Source organism: Opisthocomus hoazin, chromosome 18, assembly GCF_030867145.1.
Source record: "Opisthocomus hoazin isolate bOpiHoa1 chromosome 18, bOpiHoa1.hap1, whole genome shotgun sequence".
In the NCBI taxonomy this organism is placed as follows: domain Eukaryota; kingdom Metazoa; phylum Chordata; class Aves; order Opisthocomiformes; family Opisthocomidae; genus Opisthocomus; species Opisthocomus hoazin.
Genome location: NC_134431.1, coordinates 5,760,180 through 5,779,425, shown reverse-complemented (window position 1 = coordinate 5,779,425; position 19,246 = coordinate 5,760,180). Strand labels below are relative to the sequence as shown.

Genomic DNA, 19,246 nt, shown 5'->3' with positions numbered 1-19,246 from the left:
CTCCCCATGGTCCGCTCTCCAACCAAGGGCCCACATCACGATCGCTCCTCTGCCAGCACGACCCAGCAGCCGCTGATTACTACAGGCGAGGCTGCATCTGCCTCACCGGGGTGTTTCAATGACAAACTAGTCCCCTAAGGAAGATTTACCAAACTGAAATGTGATCTATCACCGAGTTTATACGGTCAAAAGCAGTGACAAGTGTGTCCCAGAGTGCAGAGTGTTAGTTATCAAATGTTGAAACCAACATGTTCTTACCCTCTCCGTTTCCAAATGTGCCATAACATTTACCACTACAATATCTTTCCCCATCAATCCTTTAACTATTTCCTATGGAGTCTAATTAAAATGAAGTATTGTAACATACAAGCAACACTTGCATGCTATCGACAGGTACTTGCAGATGTTATTATATAGAATATAGCTCCTCAGTACTGATCAACATCGAAAGCTTAACAGAAAGTTTCTGCATTATCCTCATTATATGTTCAGCTTAATCTTTCGACGATAGCAAAAGTTGCATTGCTTCGCCTCCAATGTAATTTACTAACACTTCATACTTGAACACCAATGCTTAGAATTAGGCAATAATCAGGAGATTCCTCCTCTTTCATCTGCTACTTCTGTCCCAGCCACAGTGAAAACAATAACAATCTTCAGATCTTTTCTTCAGTTTCAGACAGTGGTCTCAGTGTATCAATAAATAAATACTTCCACAGTGTATAAATAACTATGTATTTATACAATGTGTAAATAAACATAACAGTGATTCTCTGAGGAAGCAGGGAAGAGAAAAGCCACTGAAGCGAAGGGCAGTATCTGGGGGTTGGACCCTCTCCTTTCACAGAGGCAGACGTGTGCCTGCCGTGCTTGTGTGCTCACGTGCAGAGCGGCAAAGGGCGTGCATCGAGTTGCCAAATTTTAATGCAGTAACATAACAATGCTCTTACCACATCTTAAGCTTCTTTCTGTACTTCTTAGTACCGTATCAGGACCTACTCGCTGCTTCACACACACATATACACGTGCTGCTGGTTTGCAAAACAACTCTAATGCCAAACTACTGCCCCAGTACTCCAGGGTGGGGTCTCAGAAGAGCAGGATAAAGTGATTCTGCCCCTCTGCTCCGCTCTGGTGAGACCCCACCTGGAGTTGTGTGCCCAGCTCTGGAGCCCCCAGCACTAGAAGGACACGGAGCTGTTGGAGCAGGTCCAGAGGAGGCCACAAAGATGATCCGAGGGCTAGAGCACCTCTGCTGTGAGGAAAGGCTGAGAGAGTTGGGGCTGTTCAGCCTGGGGAAGAGAAGGCTGCAGGAGACGTTGTGACAGCCTTTCAGTACTTGAAGGGGCCTGTAGGAAAGATGGGAAAAATATTGTCAGGAGGGCTTGTAGCGACAGGACAAGGAGCAATGGCTTTATTCAAAGGGAGGGTGAAACACCGGAACAGGTTGCCCAGAGAGGTTGCGGAGGCACCATCCCTGGAAACATTCAAGGCCAGGTTGGATGGGACTCTGAGCAACCTGGTCTGGTTGAAGATGTCGCTGGTCACCGCAGGGGGTTGGGCTACATGACCTCTGAAGGTCCCTTCCAACCCAAAGCATTCTGTGATTCTGTGATACGAGCCCCAGCTAAAGCTCAGGTTCCCACAGCATAAACACACAAGATGGCAGATTCCGTTGCGCACTTCTGTATGTATGCACCAGTTTCTCTATATAATATACTGCAGAAACAAAATGTCCCCAGCTTACGTTAGTATAAAGAACACATTATATGGTATCAAATAATGAGATCTTCCCCAAAGCTGCTTCTAAGCAAGTAGCATTGTTCAGATATTTAATTGCCATACATTTTACTCAGAAGTTATTTCCTCCTCCCTACAAACACACAACTTTTTAAGTTTAGGTCTTCAGGCAATTTGCCCCCCAGTTACGAAATTGTAGCTAAGAAAGATTGTAATGGTTGAATTATTTTTTGAAAATGCCTTGTATACCACGCCATGCGAGTTCCTAAGAAGATTAATTATAACCTAAAGGTCTTCCACAGGCAACACAATCTGCAGGATGAAAAAACCCCACCTATTCCATGATGCCTCATCCTCCTAGGACAATACCTAGGATGTGCAGGCAGCAGGACTCACTACCCACTAACACACCAGTCAAAGCAAACAGGCATTTGAGAGCTGAAAGCTGGCACAGCACTTAAAGGAAACGGAGATCTGAGACTGTGCTTTGAGGGAGGAGAAGCCGAGTTCTTATTCCCACGAGGGTGAAGCATCAGCTCAGCTCTGAGATTCAAATGCTACTTTTTCACTAGAAGAAAAAGAGGTAATAAAATTTAAAGAAAACAAAGGAAACAGAAGTGAGAGACGATAATGTAAAAGCTGAACAGCATCCAGCCCAGCACCGCTGTATCCACAGTGAACTCCACAGCACTCCAGACACCCACTGCTCCTCCCTGCTAAACTGAACGCTGCATGTTATTACCATAACAGGTTTGTATTAAAAAAAACCAAAACACACACCACCAAAAAACAACCCCAAAACCCCATCATACGCTAAAAAACCTGGTACAATGCAATGTAAAGGCTGCCGATAAGCCATGTTGTTCTGAAACTTCACGTCCAATCTCCCCGTATAAACACCTCCCTACTACGGTGTGTCTTGACACCCAGAGGCTGCCTCAGCAGTGTAGGACATGTAAAGCTTTGCAGATCACAGACTGTCACAGTTCCTGGGGCTCCCAACGCTTTTCTTCAGGCAGACACCACACTACACAGAACAAGGCTCCCTAGATAGTCCAGGATAGTATTTTATCGTAAGCAAAGCTAAAATTCTTGCAAGCTGTATAATATGATGGGTACCTTTGTAAGAACCCAGAAATCTCATGGGAATTCAGGGAGCTAGGAGCTAATTGTGACCAGTAGAGGCCACAGTGCTGCATATTTCCAGCAGCAGCAAAGAGTCCCTGGTGCTCTGTGAGGATCTCTGGAACACGCACTGAATCTTCTGCCATCTCCCCTCCAGTACAGCAAAACAAGGAGGTGTAGGCAGCGAGGGAATCTGCTTTCTCAGCAACCTTTTGAGGCTGGAGAACGGCCCTTCCAGACAGGTTCTCAGCTGAGCACAAAGCTCTGGCTCTGCACCCCACCATCTGTTGACTCTCTTGGGGTTGGTCATGAGGGCAAACGGGGAGCAAACCCAATAAAGTTGTTTAAGCAACCTGTTCCCTACCTTACTCTCCTTACTCACAGAACCAGACATGCACCCACCGCACAAGTAAAATGAGCTCCCACCTCCCTCTGCCAGGTCATCCGGGGGAAAGCTGTCAGTTTTGCCAGGACAGAAAGGTTTTTCACCTTGAGGTGGAGACACGCAGCAGAGCGGAGGAACACAGAGAGCAGCCTGGAAGCAGGGGGGTCGATGCCGGCACTTTTGCATGGAGAATGAGTGACTTGTGATTGTCCTGTACTCATCAAAGGACAAGCAAAAGGCAGGTTTAAAAAGAAACAAAAAACAGATCAAATTTAATGAGTCTCTACTATGTATGGAGTGGGGAAAGAGATAGTTGGTTTCTGACTCGGGATTTTTGAGCTCTTTGGACCAACAGGACTGTAACATTCAAAAAAGCAAAACAGAAAGGATTTTTAAGGATTGACCTGCCAATACAATCTGGGAATTGCTCAGCTTTGCTGCCCAGAATATGACCACGTTATTGTTATCTCTGTGCTCTGAATACATAACAAGACAACCTGCAGTGGTGTGCAGTGCGCCCAGAGCTTCTCGCACTGTCCTCGTGCTCTCAGGAGGGAACAGATGGAGTGCTGCAGGCTACAATTTGCTATTTCAGCCTGACTCCTTGAAGGAAGACAAATATAAAGAAAACTTGAAGGTGCTATACCAGCAGTACCCTGGTCATTAACCCAGGGAACAGCCTAGGGCACAATTTGTTTCATAACGTCTTGGAGGTATTTGAGTTTAAAAGCATTCCTATATCTCAACACATTCCCGTACATGATCAGAGGCCATTTCATGATTCCTGTGCAAATCTCATGCACAGTGTTGCAGGTTTTGTCCTCCTGTGGTGGATACAGGAGATTTCTGCATGATGTTTACAAAGTCTGTAACTCAGGCAGCAATTTAATTTCATCCTGCTTTTCTCCCCTAACCTCTAGAGGATAACCTGTTTTTAGAGTTTTTTACCTGCAATGGGAAATACATGGCCAGCAAACGCGTATGTCTAGGTAGGCATGTCTGGGTTAAAGAGTAACTCTTAAGATTTGCTGGCAACTGAAAAGGTCTAAGCAATCCAACTGAAAGTGGTCAAACGGATACAACTGATTGTGCCAAGGGGGATGGTTAGCTGAGGGCAGGTGCTACGGCAGGAGAGAAATACATCACCGAGAGCAGAAAAGCTGTTTTACAGGGACTGAAGGTTATAGATTTTAGTCATGTAGGAGGAAACTTGGACCCTAATTACAGAACTCAGAGAGAGGGAGAGAAAACACCTTTTGAAGGGAAGAGCTGGGTTAGCTGAGACAAACTCACATGTAAAACCTGTGTAAGAATGAGGCAGAGACCAGGGAGCAAAAAAATGCATGTGGATGTCTAAATCTTCATGCTCTTTATAGCAGCAATCAGATGTGATTTCATTCATAAACCCCTGTCATACGCGTTTTGAATGATGGGCCATTCACAGCACACAAGCTATAAACCCAGAGATGCCCCAGCCGAGCAGTCAGAGAAATGCCAGGCTTCCAGTACCGGGCTGTGGAGGGCAGGGGGGCAGTCGGCAGCCGGGCCACAGTCCTGTTCCCGGGCAGCACTAACCCAGCCCCATGGCTGCTGCACCCTGCTTGCCCAGCGCAGGGCTGCTTCTCTGGCTTGAAAAACTGACACACAATTCTAGATCTCGATGCAACTGCAGAAACCTCTGGGGCCTCCTCCCCAGTGAGCTGCAGAGCATTACATGGCTCTAACATTCTTCTTCCTGATATTCATACAAGAAAATAATTATATTTCTGTAAGATGAATAGCATAGTGCCTCATAATCCCTTCTATTTCACTAATTTCAACTGTGATTTCATATGTACTTCTATAGAGACTAACTGCCAGATCTGAGATCGGGTAATCATGGACACACTGCAGCAATCACAGACAAAGAAACGCTGAACTATTTGCAAGGTCCTTTTTCATACTATCAACAAGGGAAGTCTATTTGAAAAAAGCAAAACTCATTACCCATTCTTTAATATTTTGCTGTTTCTGAAGCCCAAGTACTCTAACGGATATTTAAATGAAGACCCTTCCCATTCCCGGCAACCTCACGCAGCACTGACCTCCTGGCAAAGGACTTTCAAGCAGGAAATTCAATCTTCTGCACGTACGCAACTGCCCACCATGGCTGTGCAGACAGCAGGTCAAACAGCCTTCGGTTATTTTTGCTAGACAAACAGTACATTTCACAATGTGAAATTCGATTTTAATTCATTATACTGTCGTCTGTGTCATCTAAAATTAAGATTCAGGTATATTCTGAGTCTCCACAACTCCTTCTACTTCCCCTTAATTTCCATCATTTTGGAAAAGGATGGCATCTTGTTGCTGGTTAGAATCAGCTAAGAATTTTAGAATCAGCTTCTAAACAGAACAAATGCTAGAATAGAGCTGTGGATAATGAACCTTTAGACACCTAGCACGAAAAGCAGCAGATAAGCTTGTACCCCCTCACCAAAATAAAAAAGGATCCACTATACCGGGCACCCCACAGCTTCCTCCTGGCAGACACTTGACCCTACCAAGGTAAGGGAGACAAAAGGCGAGCGGTTCAGAGTCACACATTGCAAATGAGAGGTGGCGGTCAAAGGATCTACTGGAATATGACACTTTTACAGCTAACACATCAGCAAAAGTTCCTTCATTTTTAATTATTGCTGTTACGTGTGCCGCAGAAAGTTAAGGTGATGAGGTGAAATATTATAGCACAAATTGCTCGGAAAAAAAAAAAGAGAACCACCCTGTTTTCCTGAACAAAGAAACTCTGTAGAACTGAAGCAATTCAGACCAGAAAACACATACCCCAGCAAATAGTATGTTGTTTGAAAAGAATTTTTCAAGTATTTTACAACAGAGTAAAAATATCCCACACCACTGCTTTCTTTTTAGGTTCTTACATTGCACTTTTAAAAATGCCACCTTTGCTTAACCCATCTGCATCGCAGGCAATGCTCTGCATTCCCCTCTGCCGATAAACAGTGTTTGCTTTTAAAACCTCTTCGTGTTTTACTGCCAAGGGACAGCCTTGTGACAGCGAAAAGGCAGGAGCAGCAAGCTGATAATGATTCTGCCTGCAGCACACAGGTACATTTCTACAGCCTAAAGAGCACCTTAACGAGATAATATTACTTTTAGCTCAAGCCACCATGATCAAGTTTGGAGATTATTTCTTGGTACAAGCAAGAGTGTCTTTTACATTGAGACATACGCAGAGTCAAATAAGGACAAACTATCACTTATACTAACGAGCCCAGCCCGCTCACCCGGGAGCACTGACACTGACCTGCGAGCCTTGGCACAACCGGGTTGCAGCAGCGCCAGGGGCTTGGGAAACTCAGCATAAATCCCTGCTCGGCTGCAGCACAACGTACGGATATTGTAAGAAGCACCTGTTTGCACAGAGTGCGATCCCAACTCTTTTACACTGAGATATTTGCTTCTGTGTGAAAGTAAGTAAATATTTGCTCTGCCGTGCCAGCTGGATCAGGGGAAAGCTATAAATTGCCTCCGCATTTCATAAACCATAGCAGGCTGGCAGAAGGTGCGTATCTGGTGTTCGCACGCACAACACTAATTGGAAGCAACAACTACTGAAAACAGCTTCTGAACATAAATGGCAACACCAGCAGCAGATACAAAACTCCTTTTCACCCCGTGGTTTTCATGTCAGGTATTGCAAAGTTCATCTTTCAACTCTGTGGTTCCCAATTTCTTTAGTAGAGCGGGACAGAGAACAGAATCAAGAAAGTTGAGCTTTCACATAGGAAACAAACTAGTACAAGTGCGTTGTCAAGTGCTTTTGAAGAATAAGACCATAATATGCATTGAGGGATGGGAATCTGTGTTTACAAGAGACTTAACACTTCTTACCCAAAACCCCTTGCCATGGCCACAAAGGAAATTACAGGATGCAACATTGCGATTTCTATACCCTACAGAATGTAACACGCAACATTTTACACTAATATTTTGATCTATTGCCTGTATCAAACAACAGCTCGAAGATATTTGGGCTCTATAATGCAGTACGGGTATGCGCTTTGTCTCCGTTGGCATAGCACAGTTTTAATTCTGTATGAAAGAAAAAAATCCTCGCAGTCGTAGATCTGCTTGCAGGCAGAGTTTCTTTAGAGACAATGGGATTCTTCCTGCCCAGGAAAGAGAACCACATGAATCTTTTTGCAGAGGAATGTGTTATGAATACAAAAATAAATATTATAGCAAAGTGATGTATAGAACAGCAGGTGGAAAGATTTGCTGCTCTACGAGGTTGAGGAGTCGTCTGTCTTAAGAGAATAAAATCAACTGGGAAGAACTGGTTTTACACATACAGTAGTTCATTCATAAGACAGCATTCGGCAGTGCAATATTCCTTCTCTTATATTTGGCATCCTCCTCCTCCTTCCCCTGTTAAAAAAAGGCAACTTAATGCCAACAGTTAATCTTCCTGTTAAAAACATCACTAAAATAAATTTATCACTTGAAGGCTTTATCTTCAAAGTGGAGGACTTCCTTGATATATAATCTAATCTTTCAACCTCACCAAAGATTTTCATCAAATTTAATTAATTGACAAATCAATTTCTGGAGGTTTGGATCTGTTTGCAAGAGCTACTTCCCTCCTGCTGCTTTTTGTTCTCCAGTAAACGCTAGAAAACCTTTCAGACTGCCACAGGGAGGAAACCGTGACATTAAAGCTTTCAGATTTGGTTATTTTGTGAGGTGTGGTCTCCCTTTAAACCCCCTTCCAATGACGTCTGCATTCAAGATTTTAGCTTAATAATTTGAAGGATTATTGGCAGTTAAAATGGGGATTTGCAGATCTTGAGTGAAATACGTTGTTATAACAACTGTCAGTCTGATTTTGATGCTCAGGCCTATATGCCTCTCCAGCAATATTTGAGTACTTTGATATGGTCACAGCTATAGTCTACTTCAATACTATTTCTGAAGTCGTAAAATATTTCACTGCTTCATATTTTTAAAAACCACAGCCAAAAAAAAAAAGACAAATCTTTTAAGCTTTTTAGCTTATAAAAACAAAAAGCAAAAATCAGTTAAAAGGAGTTGAATATATTTCCTTCCCCCCCACCTCCCTCATTGCACTGAGTGAAATAACAAACAGCTAAAATGGTGACTTAGTTTACAAACCCCTGCCCAGTCCCACAGCCACAGCAATCACCGGGATCACAATCCAAAGGCCGAGGAGACTGGGGGTCTCTGTTTCTCCAGCTGTGCAATGCAAACTGCGATACAAAGGGATCCCTGCATCCCCCAGAGGGGAATAAGACCTCTGGTTCATTCTTGGTTTTGTCGTGTTCAGATACTGTAATATCATGGATCACAGATATGTCCATGGCCTTCTCTAGATGGTTAAAAAAAATAAAATAAAATTCCTTTTTCAAGCTCACCCAGTACAAAAACGCGATGCAGTTGTGCAGACAGACATACACACCATGACGAAAAAGGTTCTACACTCTCCTACTCCATCTGCTGGCTCTGCAACTGTGTTTAAGACATCAACGTGCTTTTTTGTTTAGGCTGTGCAACACCCCTGCTCATCTGGGTAGGCTGGCAAGTGTTAAACAAGAAGCCATGTTCATCTCAATATTTCAGAGTCCACTGGGGAAAAATAAAAGGGTAAAATATTTATGAAAAAATGTGAAACAACTAAACATGTAAGGAACAAAAACTGCTCCTAAATGTCTTGCAAATATCTCCTGGTTAAAAGCACTAACATGAAGTTAAAAATGTGTGCGCTCTTCCATTTGGCCCCTGCCTTGCTTTTGCATTATACGTTAGAGCTTCCAAGAAAGCCAATTAACATGCATTTTATTCTTTGAAATGTTTAAAATTAGGCACTTTCCGTGTATAAACTCTAAACATTTCTTATTATTTGAGTGCTTTTTAATGCACTTTTTTTGTGTATATTAAAAATACATTTAAAAATGAAAGGCATTTCTGTTTCAGCTGTCTTCGGAAAAGCAGAAAGGGAAACATCAGCAGGAAGCCACGAGTAGCGTCTGTCCCAGGACAAAGACAGGATCGTGACTATGCAAACCCAGAGCGCTGAATAAATGCTTTGCAAGACCGGCTCCGTCACCTCGCTCCCAGGATGAATTATGCTGTGTATCACCCGGCGAGGGAAAACAGACACCTCCCTTCGGTCGCTCCTCGGCGGAAGTTCAATGCTTAACACAAGCACTGCAAGAATACACACATCGCATGATCCTTTCCAGTTTCCTCCTGCTAACAGGGCTTTTCACACTTGGACAAAGCGACATCTGGAAATGATCATCTCATCGCACCCTCAAAAACCTAACAGAAGCAGTAATAATATGGTAATAAGGGATGAAATTTTATGAAAGATGCCACTTAACTGAAGACTAAAAGACACCACACAATTTAAACAAATTGCTTTTAGCAGGGGACTGAGTGACAATCCAGAAAAAATGCCTGGCCCGTTTTTGCAAATGGTGGGCCACATTTTAAAGGGGTCTAAAATGCTGACTTCGGTAAAGCAGTGCCAGTTCTGCACAAGCTAAGGATATAGCCCTGTGAAGTCACGTTTTTAGGACCACACTGGAGACATCCTTAAACTGAGGCTGCTGAAATGGAGCTGCATAAGCAAAGAGGAAAGAAGCTATTAACACGTCAAATACCTGCTTATTTTGCTTTCCTCCCTCCCCAGTTTCCAAGTGAGCTGAAAAAGAGGAATCACGCAATTATCCCAACGTGTACAAGAAAATTCGAACAACATTGTACACAAAGATGTGAACTCAGTTCGCCAATGAACCCAGGGTGGTTTGGTAACGCAGAAGCTGACATCACTTTGTTTCAGGTTCTCTGCGCACCACTTGTGTCCAGGCTCCAGTCTGGGAGATCTGAAACCATTAACGTGGACCCAACCCTCCAGTCGGTGACCTTCCCAAGTGGCCTTTATGTGTGTCCAGCATATTTCAAGTAGAAATACAGCCTGGAAAAGCTTCAACAAGAGAAAAATCAAACTGGTTTGTACTCACTTTGAAGTTCATTTAAAACCCCTTTCACTTTGAAACGTACTGTGCCCACCCCAGGTGTTTAGCTGCCTCAAACCTGCAGTGTCACTGCGTCACCCAGTGCCCAGGGATTTACCCGAGTTCAACAAAACAGAACGGGTTTTTTTTTCGGTGGTGTCGGGGGGGTTTTTGTTCTGTTTTCTCCCCTCTCTCTCTCTCCATTTTTGCCTCTTCAGGTTAGGAATACTCAGGCTATTTAGAATGAAACCTGGAAGGAACCCAGGAGTCATGAAATACAGAAAGGAACAGTGTCCTAAATTCAGCTGGCATGAAGATAAGTGCAAGGCAGGTTCAGTTCTTTTGGAAGAAGTCACGAGGTCTCATCATTCGCAAGAACTATTCTTCGGGACATGAAAGCCTAATGCCTTTATGGAAGCTGTCATCTTACTGACCAGCCTGCTCACTCAGAAAATAACGCTATATTCAAACCCCATCATAGAAAGCCATTAAATTAAACAGCAACACCACCAAGCAGAAACAGCGTGATGTGGAAATGAATAACTAGGCTTCATCCTAATAAATAAAAATAAAAAAAAAAATTCTGGATAACAAACTGCTTTTGCAGATAAGAAAATAAATCCCTAGAATTTAAATCCATCATGAGCAAAATCCCTCTGGAAAAAAATCCAGACCAAAGCACTATTACGACTGCCTTTATATTCATAACTGTATTTATGCAGACTAAGATAGGGGCAATCAATCCACATGCCTCAGGACAAAGACCCAATCTTCTGCAGGGACCAGGATAAAGAAAATTCCTCACCATACATACCACAGTTAAAGGTGATAGGGGACATGCTTTGCTAGACTTGGGATTTTACAGGCATTGGTCACTGCTAGAAACAAATACCAGATTTATGGCATACTGATGTGCTCCAGCAGTAAATCCCAGCCTCTCCTCTGCACATTGCTGCTCTCCAACACACTGAGTTTAGTGCCTGAACTTTGGAGGGACCGCGGCCTCACACCAAGCCAAGCATCTTGCCAGCTCCAACAATCCGACTTTTCAGGAGTCCTGTGTTCAGTCCGTCACCCAAAGCGCACCAAAACACCCTGCTTCCCCTTCTCCTCCCAAATCCCTTCTGTTTCATACAGGTTGTCACTGTTGTTATATCCCAGACAACATAGCTGCTTCTTTTTTCAATTCTTTTCCAGTAACTAATTCATAGATCTATTCTATCTTCTATTCTTTCCAAGATTTCTTTCCAGCTGGACCACATTTCCATAGCCAATACATCCATACCTTGACATTGATAGTTTCTCAGAGAGACATCTTCTGGCTGGAACACCCCTATACCTGCAACCAGCTGCACCTCTGCAACTTGCAGAGAAACCAGAAGTACACTTTGCTCTCTACAGAGCTCTAGGTTTAACTGAAGCATTGTCTGCCTTGTCCAAGAGGTCTGAAGGTACACACTACATGCTAAACAGAGGTTCAGGCCTGACAAAGAGTGACCACAAAATCGTACCACTCTGACATGCTCATGGCAACTAAATGTGTGTTATCAAGAAACATTTCACCTATTCTTTCAGCTGTTAAAGTGTAGCTGCTGTCTTTCTACTGCCCTCAAAATTAAGTGAGGAGGAATAAGAATAAAGCTGAAATGAAGACAGGTTTATTATCTATTTTTATATTTATTTTCTATCACGTTTATTACCTATTATCTATTTAATTAATTTGGAAGGAAAAATCACCATCTTCTATGCAAAGGGACTTACGCTGTCAGGATGCGACACAGACAAAGTCCCTATCTTTTAACGATGCTACCAGGATGATTCCAAGCACAAACTGGGGACAAAGGATCAAAAAGCAGGAATATTGTATTTTTGTGACTTTGCTCTTCTCTCTCTAGCTGGCATGCCAAAGGCTGTTGAGGTGGAACGAGAACAGAGTTTCAATCGCCAAGCTGAGTGGACAGAGTCACTAACCCAGGTACCAGTCCCCCAGGCTTTGCAGGATCCACGTGCCAAACCTCAGACACGAGATCACGCCGTTCCCAACAGCCCACCCACAGCGCTCCACGGCTCTCGGGAACAGGCGCTAGCGAGAGGAGAGCCAGGTCATTTCACCATGCTACCCAAGCCTTGATTTCAGGGAATTTAGCAAGAGAGCAAAACCAAACCCAGGCAGAGCATGCGCTGCTGAGGCGCGTCTTCTCACAGCTGAGAAAAGAAAGTCCCTCGCGGCATTTACCAATAGAGGAAACAAGAAACCCAGGTAAGGTTTTCCTTTGCTGCTAATATTCTACAGCAAGTGTTCTTCAAACACAGGCAGTGCCGCTGAACAATCATCTATTTCCACAGTTGTCTACATATAAAGTTATAGAACACAAAACTAAGAGTTAAAAGATAACTAATATTAATTGGGAAATTAATGTATGTTTCAGGACAAGGCTTAGAGAAACTCTAAGGTAAATAAGCCTATGAAAGAGTGATTCTCATACCACCTACAGAGCAGCTATACAGAATTCTCTTTCAAATCACTTGATATGCCATTTGTGTAGTGGTTTGACTCGTATATCAGGATTTTTTTCAAGTTTTCCTTTGTTTTTTTTGGTAAGCTTGAAAAAAATGAAGGCAGCAATATAGCAACTCTGAATCTTATTTTTCAACATTAGCCTGTGAACGTTTCCTATTTAACAGGAGCTATCACCTTAAAATTACATCAGAAAGAAACGTTTTTGAACCTGTTGTAACAATTCATACTAACTCAGCACAAAACAGAGTAGCCTTCTGGTTGTTCAGTTGGTGCATGTCATAACAGTAGAGAACTACCTCCTCCTTCCACCATTCGTAACAGAGCAACAGACAAAAACATTTCTATAAAATACGAAAGTGTAGTCTTAAAACGTCAAAAAAAGAGCAAAAGCTGCTTACTGCTTCCAAACTTTGCAAGATTTCATGGCAACAAAGTACCTTTTAACAATAACTAAAGGAAAAGGTTTTCCAACTACTTCATGATACCATATCAAATGCTGAATGTACACATTATTTGCATTTATATCAGCTACTTTATCCTGACTATCTTTACAAGGACTATTGAATTCAGCCACATCGTTCAAGACTAACTTTTATTTCCCTAGGCCAAGAACAAAATTGAGTATTGATCTTGACAGCTACTGCCTTCTCCAGGAGAAGTCTCACCCTCTTTCTGAGCAACCCCGTCTCCAGCAGCCTACCTGAAGAGACGGCCTGCATGTGACCCATGCCAACTTTTTTATATGAGGACAAACCTCCTCTTTTCATAAGCTTGTTCTATGAAGAAATATTGCCACACCATGTAGAGATCACAAGGTTTCTCAGGACTTTTTCTCCCCTCCCATTTCTTACCAAGTTACTCTCTGGTCAGACTGGAAAGTTTCCTGCTTCCAAGCTTGAAAGTCACAAAACCCTCCTCATCTTACGAGTCACCTGTTGCCATCACCCAGAGAGGCAGAGAAGCTGATGTTCAAAATAGCTTTCCCAGATAGTATTTTAACCAAGTCTAAAGATTATTTTTAAAGAAAGTCTTATCTCTGTTCCTTTACTAATATTCATTTAAATGTTACTCTTTGGCCTTGTTTTTCACACGAGTTCATCCCACTAGAAGGCAAACACTTCTCAGATGAGACTCCCCGCATGCTGACAACCTCTAGTTTGCAAGGTCTTCCCTTGTCTTTCCCATCCACCAGAGGAAAAAAGGACTTTTCCTCTATTCTCCCTTTCTGTGGCAACTGGAGAAAGAAAAAAAGCAGGGGAAAAGTAAGTAAGTAGAGAGAAGAAAACAAGCCCCAAGCTTCCCAAATCACAACTTTCCAAAGCACACTCTTTTGAGCGAAGCCCATGAAACAATGATTTTAAAGAGCTCTGTTTCGCTATTGAGGATGGCCATAAAACCACACACTGTCAGAAGACCAGTGTTGAACTACTAGGCACTACTGGGAACTGTGTTCAAACATAAAATTCTGATTCTGTTATCATCCCCCAACCTATTATTTTGGGGGTAAAACCCAATATTTTACATATTCCTTTCCTTTAACCACCCCTCAACCCTGTGTCTGGTCTTAACCTTAAGCAGTCATTCTCTTTTCCCCATTCCCTGCTGAGAAACTCTTCCTTCTGATTGACAGTTTAGTGTTTTATGCCTCAAGGTCATTTGATCTTCTCCTATCCCAAGTCACAACCCATCACAGTCTACGAAACAAAACAACACAAAAAAATCACACGACAAAACCCACAACAACAAATAAAATCATTTACAAAGTCAAAGTTTGCCATATTTTCTGGCAGTTGGCTTTTTCTGGAAGCAGACACGCTAGGACTTATTTTTTAGTATCATTTCTAAAGATCAAATATAAATGAGGTCTTGTAATACTGTCCTGTAGAAAACCAAAAGCATCAACAGTGGGATAACGGACGCCCAGGCACGCACTGTCTATAGACATTTAGATAAGATAGTATCCATTTTAATAAAACTTCTTTGTGCTCATTTAGAGCAAGAACTTTCATAATTAGTTTTTATGGAGTTTATATAATGAAAAACTTTTTAAAGTCCATGTAAACAACTTCCATTCACTGTGACTAAAATCTGAAAATCATGAATGATCTTGATAAGAGTTGCCCCATGGTGTAACGACTTTCTAAGCTCATGCTGAACCATTCTGGTCACGCTTTTGCTCTGATGCAAGGCCAACAGTCAAGAAATTCACAGCAGAAAACTGCAACTTTGTAAATGAGCTTCTGTCACTTGATTTGAAGCAGAAGAAAAGTATGGTCGTTCCCAAACCCTGTTCTAATTTAGAGATGAAAATAAAAAATAAGAACCTCCTCGCAAGGTGTGCCAAAACTGCAGGCTATACCAGTAGTTACTCAGTCTCCCTAGCACCGAAGTGTACAACATCGATGTGAAAAGACACTAAGGAGATTATTTAGTAAAAGGGACATTGACTTCTCACTGTTGGAAGGTTGCAGGCACCCTCTGTTTATGAGTATACTGATCTCTTTAAATAATAAAATATCTCTCCCTCAGTAGAGGTGATATTCTCAACTATTACTTCTGCAGTCAATTTTTTTATCTTTATTAGTTGGCCTAATAAACACAGTATCAACACTAAACAGTCCAGTAAAACAGAACTACTCCAGTCATCCACTGATTGCATACAAATGTGTAGGAGTTTGGTACTTCCTTCCTGCTAAGAAAAAGTAATGAGAAAGAAAAGAATCAAAAAATTCACTTGAAAAAACCAGCATCACTCGTACAATCCTGGCATGCTTTGGGTTGGAAGCGAGCTTTAGAGGTCATGCAGCCCAACCCCCCTGTAATAAGCAGGGACATCTTCAACTGGCTCAGAGCCCTGCCCAGCCTGGCCTTGAATGTTTCTAGGGATGGGGCATCGACTACCTCTCTGGGCAACCCATTCCAGTGTTTTGCTACCCTCCTTGTAAAAACTGTCTTCCTTACATCGAGTCTAAATCTACCTTCCCTTAGTTTAAAGCCATTGCTCCTTGTCCTATCACAACAGGTCTTGCTAAAAAGATTCACCCCCCAACTATTTTAAAAAAACCTCAATTTACATTGGTGTCATTTATTAGGTACTCTAAGAAAAATCAAGGAAGTAGTGCTGTTTTCTTGGTTCAGCACATTTTTGAAAATCTTTACCGTGGTAAGTTTTGCGTAATTATCCTCAGAATAGGGTATTTTGAAGGAGATCCACAACATAAGGAAATTGGAATAATGAGTTGCATTTACTTGTCTATCATTTCAGTTGGCATTCTATGGAAGTTATACATCTTTAGATACTGGGTAAGTCTCTCCCTTCTTTTGACTCCATTCATAGATCAAGATCATTACAATTTCTCCCACCCAACGCCCTAAACAAAACATAAATGCCAGCACTATCAATCTCAACAAGCTCTGTATGACAACAAACATTAATAGAATGACCTTCTTCAGCTAGATTTTAATCAGTAAATTCGGATGGAAAATAGCAAGTGGCACAGCTTAGCCAACGTGAACAAATTATCTACGTCATCCTTCATGATGTCAGTCAATACCTACGCTGAGCAAGGAAACTCAGCAATTTGGGATCCAGTAAAATACATCATTAAGCACAAAGCCAACATCCTTTTTTTTTTTTTTCACTCCTGAATTAAACTAAAGCAAGCATTCTTTACATCTAATACAGAAAATTTGCAAGTGTGGCTGCTGCAGAGAGTGTGCCCACAAAGTCACAACACACGAACTGCAGACCAAGTCTCCGCACTTTGCATTTCCATATGCAAATGCAGAGTCCCAGACCAGCCCTGCAGTTATTTCTGCTGAGGGTTAGAGAACTTGACCACACTAGTGAAGGAGCAGACAGCCAAATGACGAGTAGCAGAGCATGTGCTTATTTCCCCCATATGCCAGGACATCAGCCACGTCACTTCATGCTTTCCAACTAGCTGCAGTAAAGCCTCCAAACATCCAAACACCTCTCTTCTACCCATGGACACGTGCTGAATAGCAAACACCTCCATGCCAGATCGTCATGCTTAGATTTCTTTTTTTTTTTAAACAATTCTTCTCAAAAAGAAACTAAATGTTCCCTGCCTTACAACCTCCATAATAAAGGAAAAGCAGTAAGGATGTGCTCCCCCGCCCCACAACGCACTCAACCTACCAGGCTTCCTCTCATGGTAGAGGAAGAGGATGCTGCTGGGCATGCCCATGCTGAGACAGTGGGTGAGGAACGCTCACATTGCACTGCTTAATACCATCCCAGGATGGCACTTGGCTGTTCTCGAAGCATTCTTCAGACTTCCCATTTGCTATTTGGTCAGAAAGAGCAACAGGAACACAAATGCTTTTGCACAAGGTCCCTGCTACTTAAATCCACTTGCTATAAACCATGAATTTGTGGGGAGGGAAGGAAGGCTGCAGAAGGAGCAGCCTTTTAGTCTCTGTCCTTTGTTCACACTATAGTAAGGACCCCACAAAAATTACAAAAATTCAAACCTTGAGAAGACAGTTGTGTGTCAGAAAAAATCCTGCTAGGTAGAAAACTGCTTTGTTCATCCCCTTGCAAGGCACAGAGCTTGATTTCCCTTAATGGATAATATTAAAGTATGAAAACGGGATGAACAGCCAATATATCCAAAACATGAGGACCATGATCCTTTAGTTTTTCCAGGAAAGGCCAATATGGCTTAGCAAGATGATAGACTTTTCCTGTCCCTATCAAAATAGATCTGTTCCAGTAAGACAGACAAAGGGAAGAGCTGCACAGTGTTTGAACAGGTTTCTTTATCAGAAGTGAATCTGTTCCGTCAAATGGAATACAAAAATGTATTTTAAAAACTAAATGCTTACTGCTTCACCACACCACACTCATAAATTGATAGCACTATCAATTTGTTAATAACCAGTGCTGAACCATCACCCAAGAAAAACGTATATTCTGTTATGCACTCACAGGGTGAAAATTTGATAACAGACTAGCCTTAAGAACAATTTGCCTACTGGAGAATTGGTTAGAAAACTCTCAGCTGTTTGCCCATTTCAAGAGGAAGCGGCCATACACTGTAGGAGAAAGTTTGGCTAATACACTACATATGTAAAAACAACTGTCTCTCAAATACTTGCCCATAGAATAAAAAGTAAAATATACCACAATATATGAAAATTCATCACGTCAATTCAGATCACTGACAAAGCAGATCTGCAATAAGGACGTGAGGAGGCCCATTTATTATCGTGTCAGTAAGTGAAGCAAAATATCTGTACCGTATTATGAAGCAGCAGCAAGCCTACCTGCACATTTTGTTCTCGTCGTGAGGGGTGGTCCAGGGGGCCCTGTGCCTCCTTCCCCAGGGCGAGTTAGCAGCACTCTGATCTCGTACTCCACATCAGGGTCCAAATGCCACAGTTTGTAATTAGGAGAGTCTACAATGTGCGTTTCTGCCCAATTCCCAGTCGTCGTCCGATACTCCACCTCTTTCAGTATGATGGGTCCGTCTCCAATGATGGAGTTGGCGTTGGGTTTGATCCACAGGTACGTGGCTCCGACAGCCAGCAGCTCGGGAGGGGCGATCGGAGTTGGGGGTTCTGGAGACAAAAAGAAATAATGCGAGGCCTGAGACAATTTCATCAAAAGGATCAAATTTCCACTATATATTTGTATGGCAAGGCTGTCCCAAAATCTTTTGAAACACAGGCAGAGTTTACCTGTCATTTGCAAAATCTTTCATAAGAATTTAATCTCTTACTGAAAAGAACTTGGCTTCTTTTATTTGCGCTAAAAATTCAGCCCCCTTACCCTGGGGGTAGTATCACCCATCAGGACCCCCCTCAAAAACACAGTAACCACAAACAACTTCCATTTAAAATGAAGCACAAAAGTCACTTCTAGAAGATCAGAAGGTTTATACTTTTTTCCTCCCTTAAGCATATGAGCATAGCAGTCCATATGATATTGGAGGGCAAGGGGGGAACGGAGTCTGAAATAAAGACAACTGAGTGCCTTTAGCATACACCATGTATGAAAAAGCTCCAGTACAACAGCTCTTGCTCTGCCCTGTGACCCCACGTGGCAAAACATCATCACGATCATCAATATGGTATTTTGGTTCAGCCAAAGCGCAATGCTCAACATGACACAATTAACAAGTGAAAAACTCCAATCACTTGCTCATTTTGCTATTTTAACAAGCAAAATAAAGGTTAAAAATAGGATATATTCTTTGTAATCAAAGCACTGGCTGTGTGTCTGGAAAAATACCAGACCATTTAAACACTAGGGATCTTCCCATGGTCAATGATATCAGCAGTCAGGACGCTGCTAGAACTGACTAACTGGGGCTCCTGGTAGCTCAGAACTAAGAACAACTCTGAGACACCGGTGAAGCAACACCTCCTGTCATGTTTGATTGCAAAGTTTGCTTAACTTCATAAGCAAAG

General features: G+C 42.4%; 1 protein-coding gene across 8 annotated transcripts in view; it reads right to left on the bottom strand.

The window, feature by feature from the left end:
• PTPRT (protein tyrosine phosphatase receptor type T) overlaps positions 1-19,246 on the bottom strand; it is a 475,971-nt gene that overhangs the window by 218,494 nt on the left and 238,231 nt on the right. For all 8 annotated transcript variants that reach the window (XM_075438296.1, XM_075438300.1, XM_075438302.1 and 5 more), the window contains exon 7: positions 18,101-18,394. In XM_075438296.1, the coding sequence (XP_075294411.1) occupies positions 18,101-18,394 (294 nt within the window). The remainder of the gene's footprint in view (positions 1-18,100; positions 18,395-19,246) is intronic.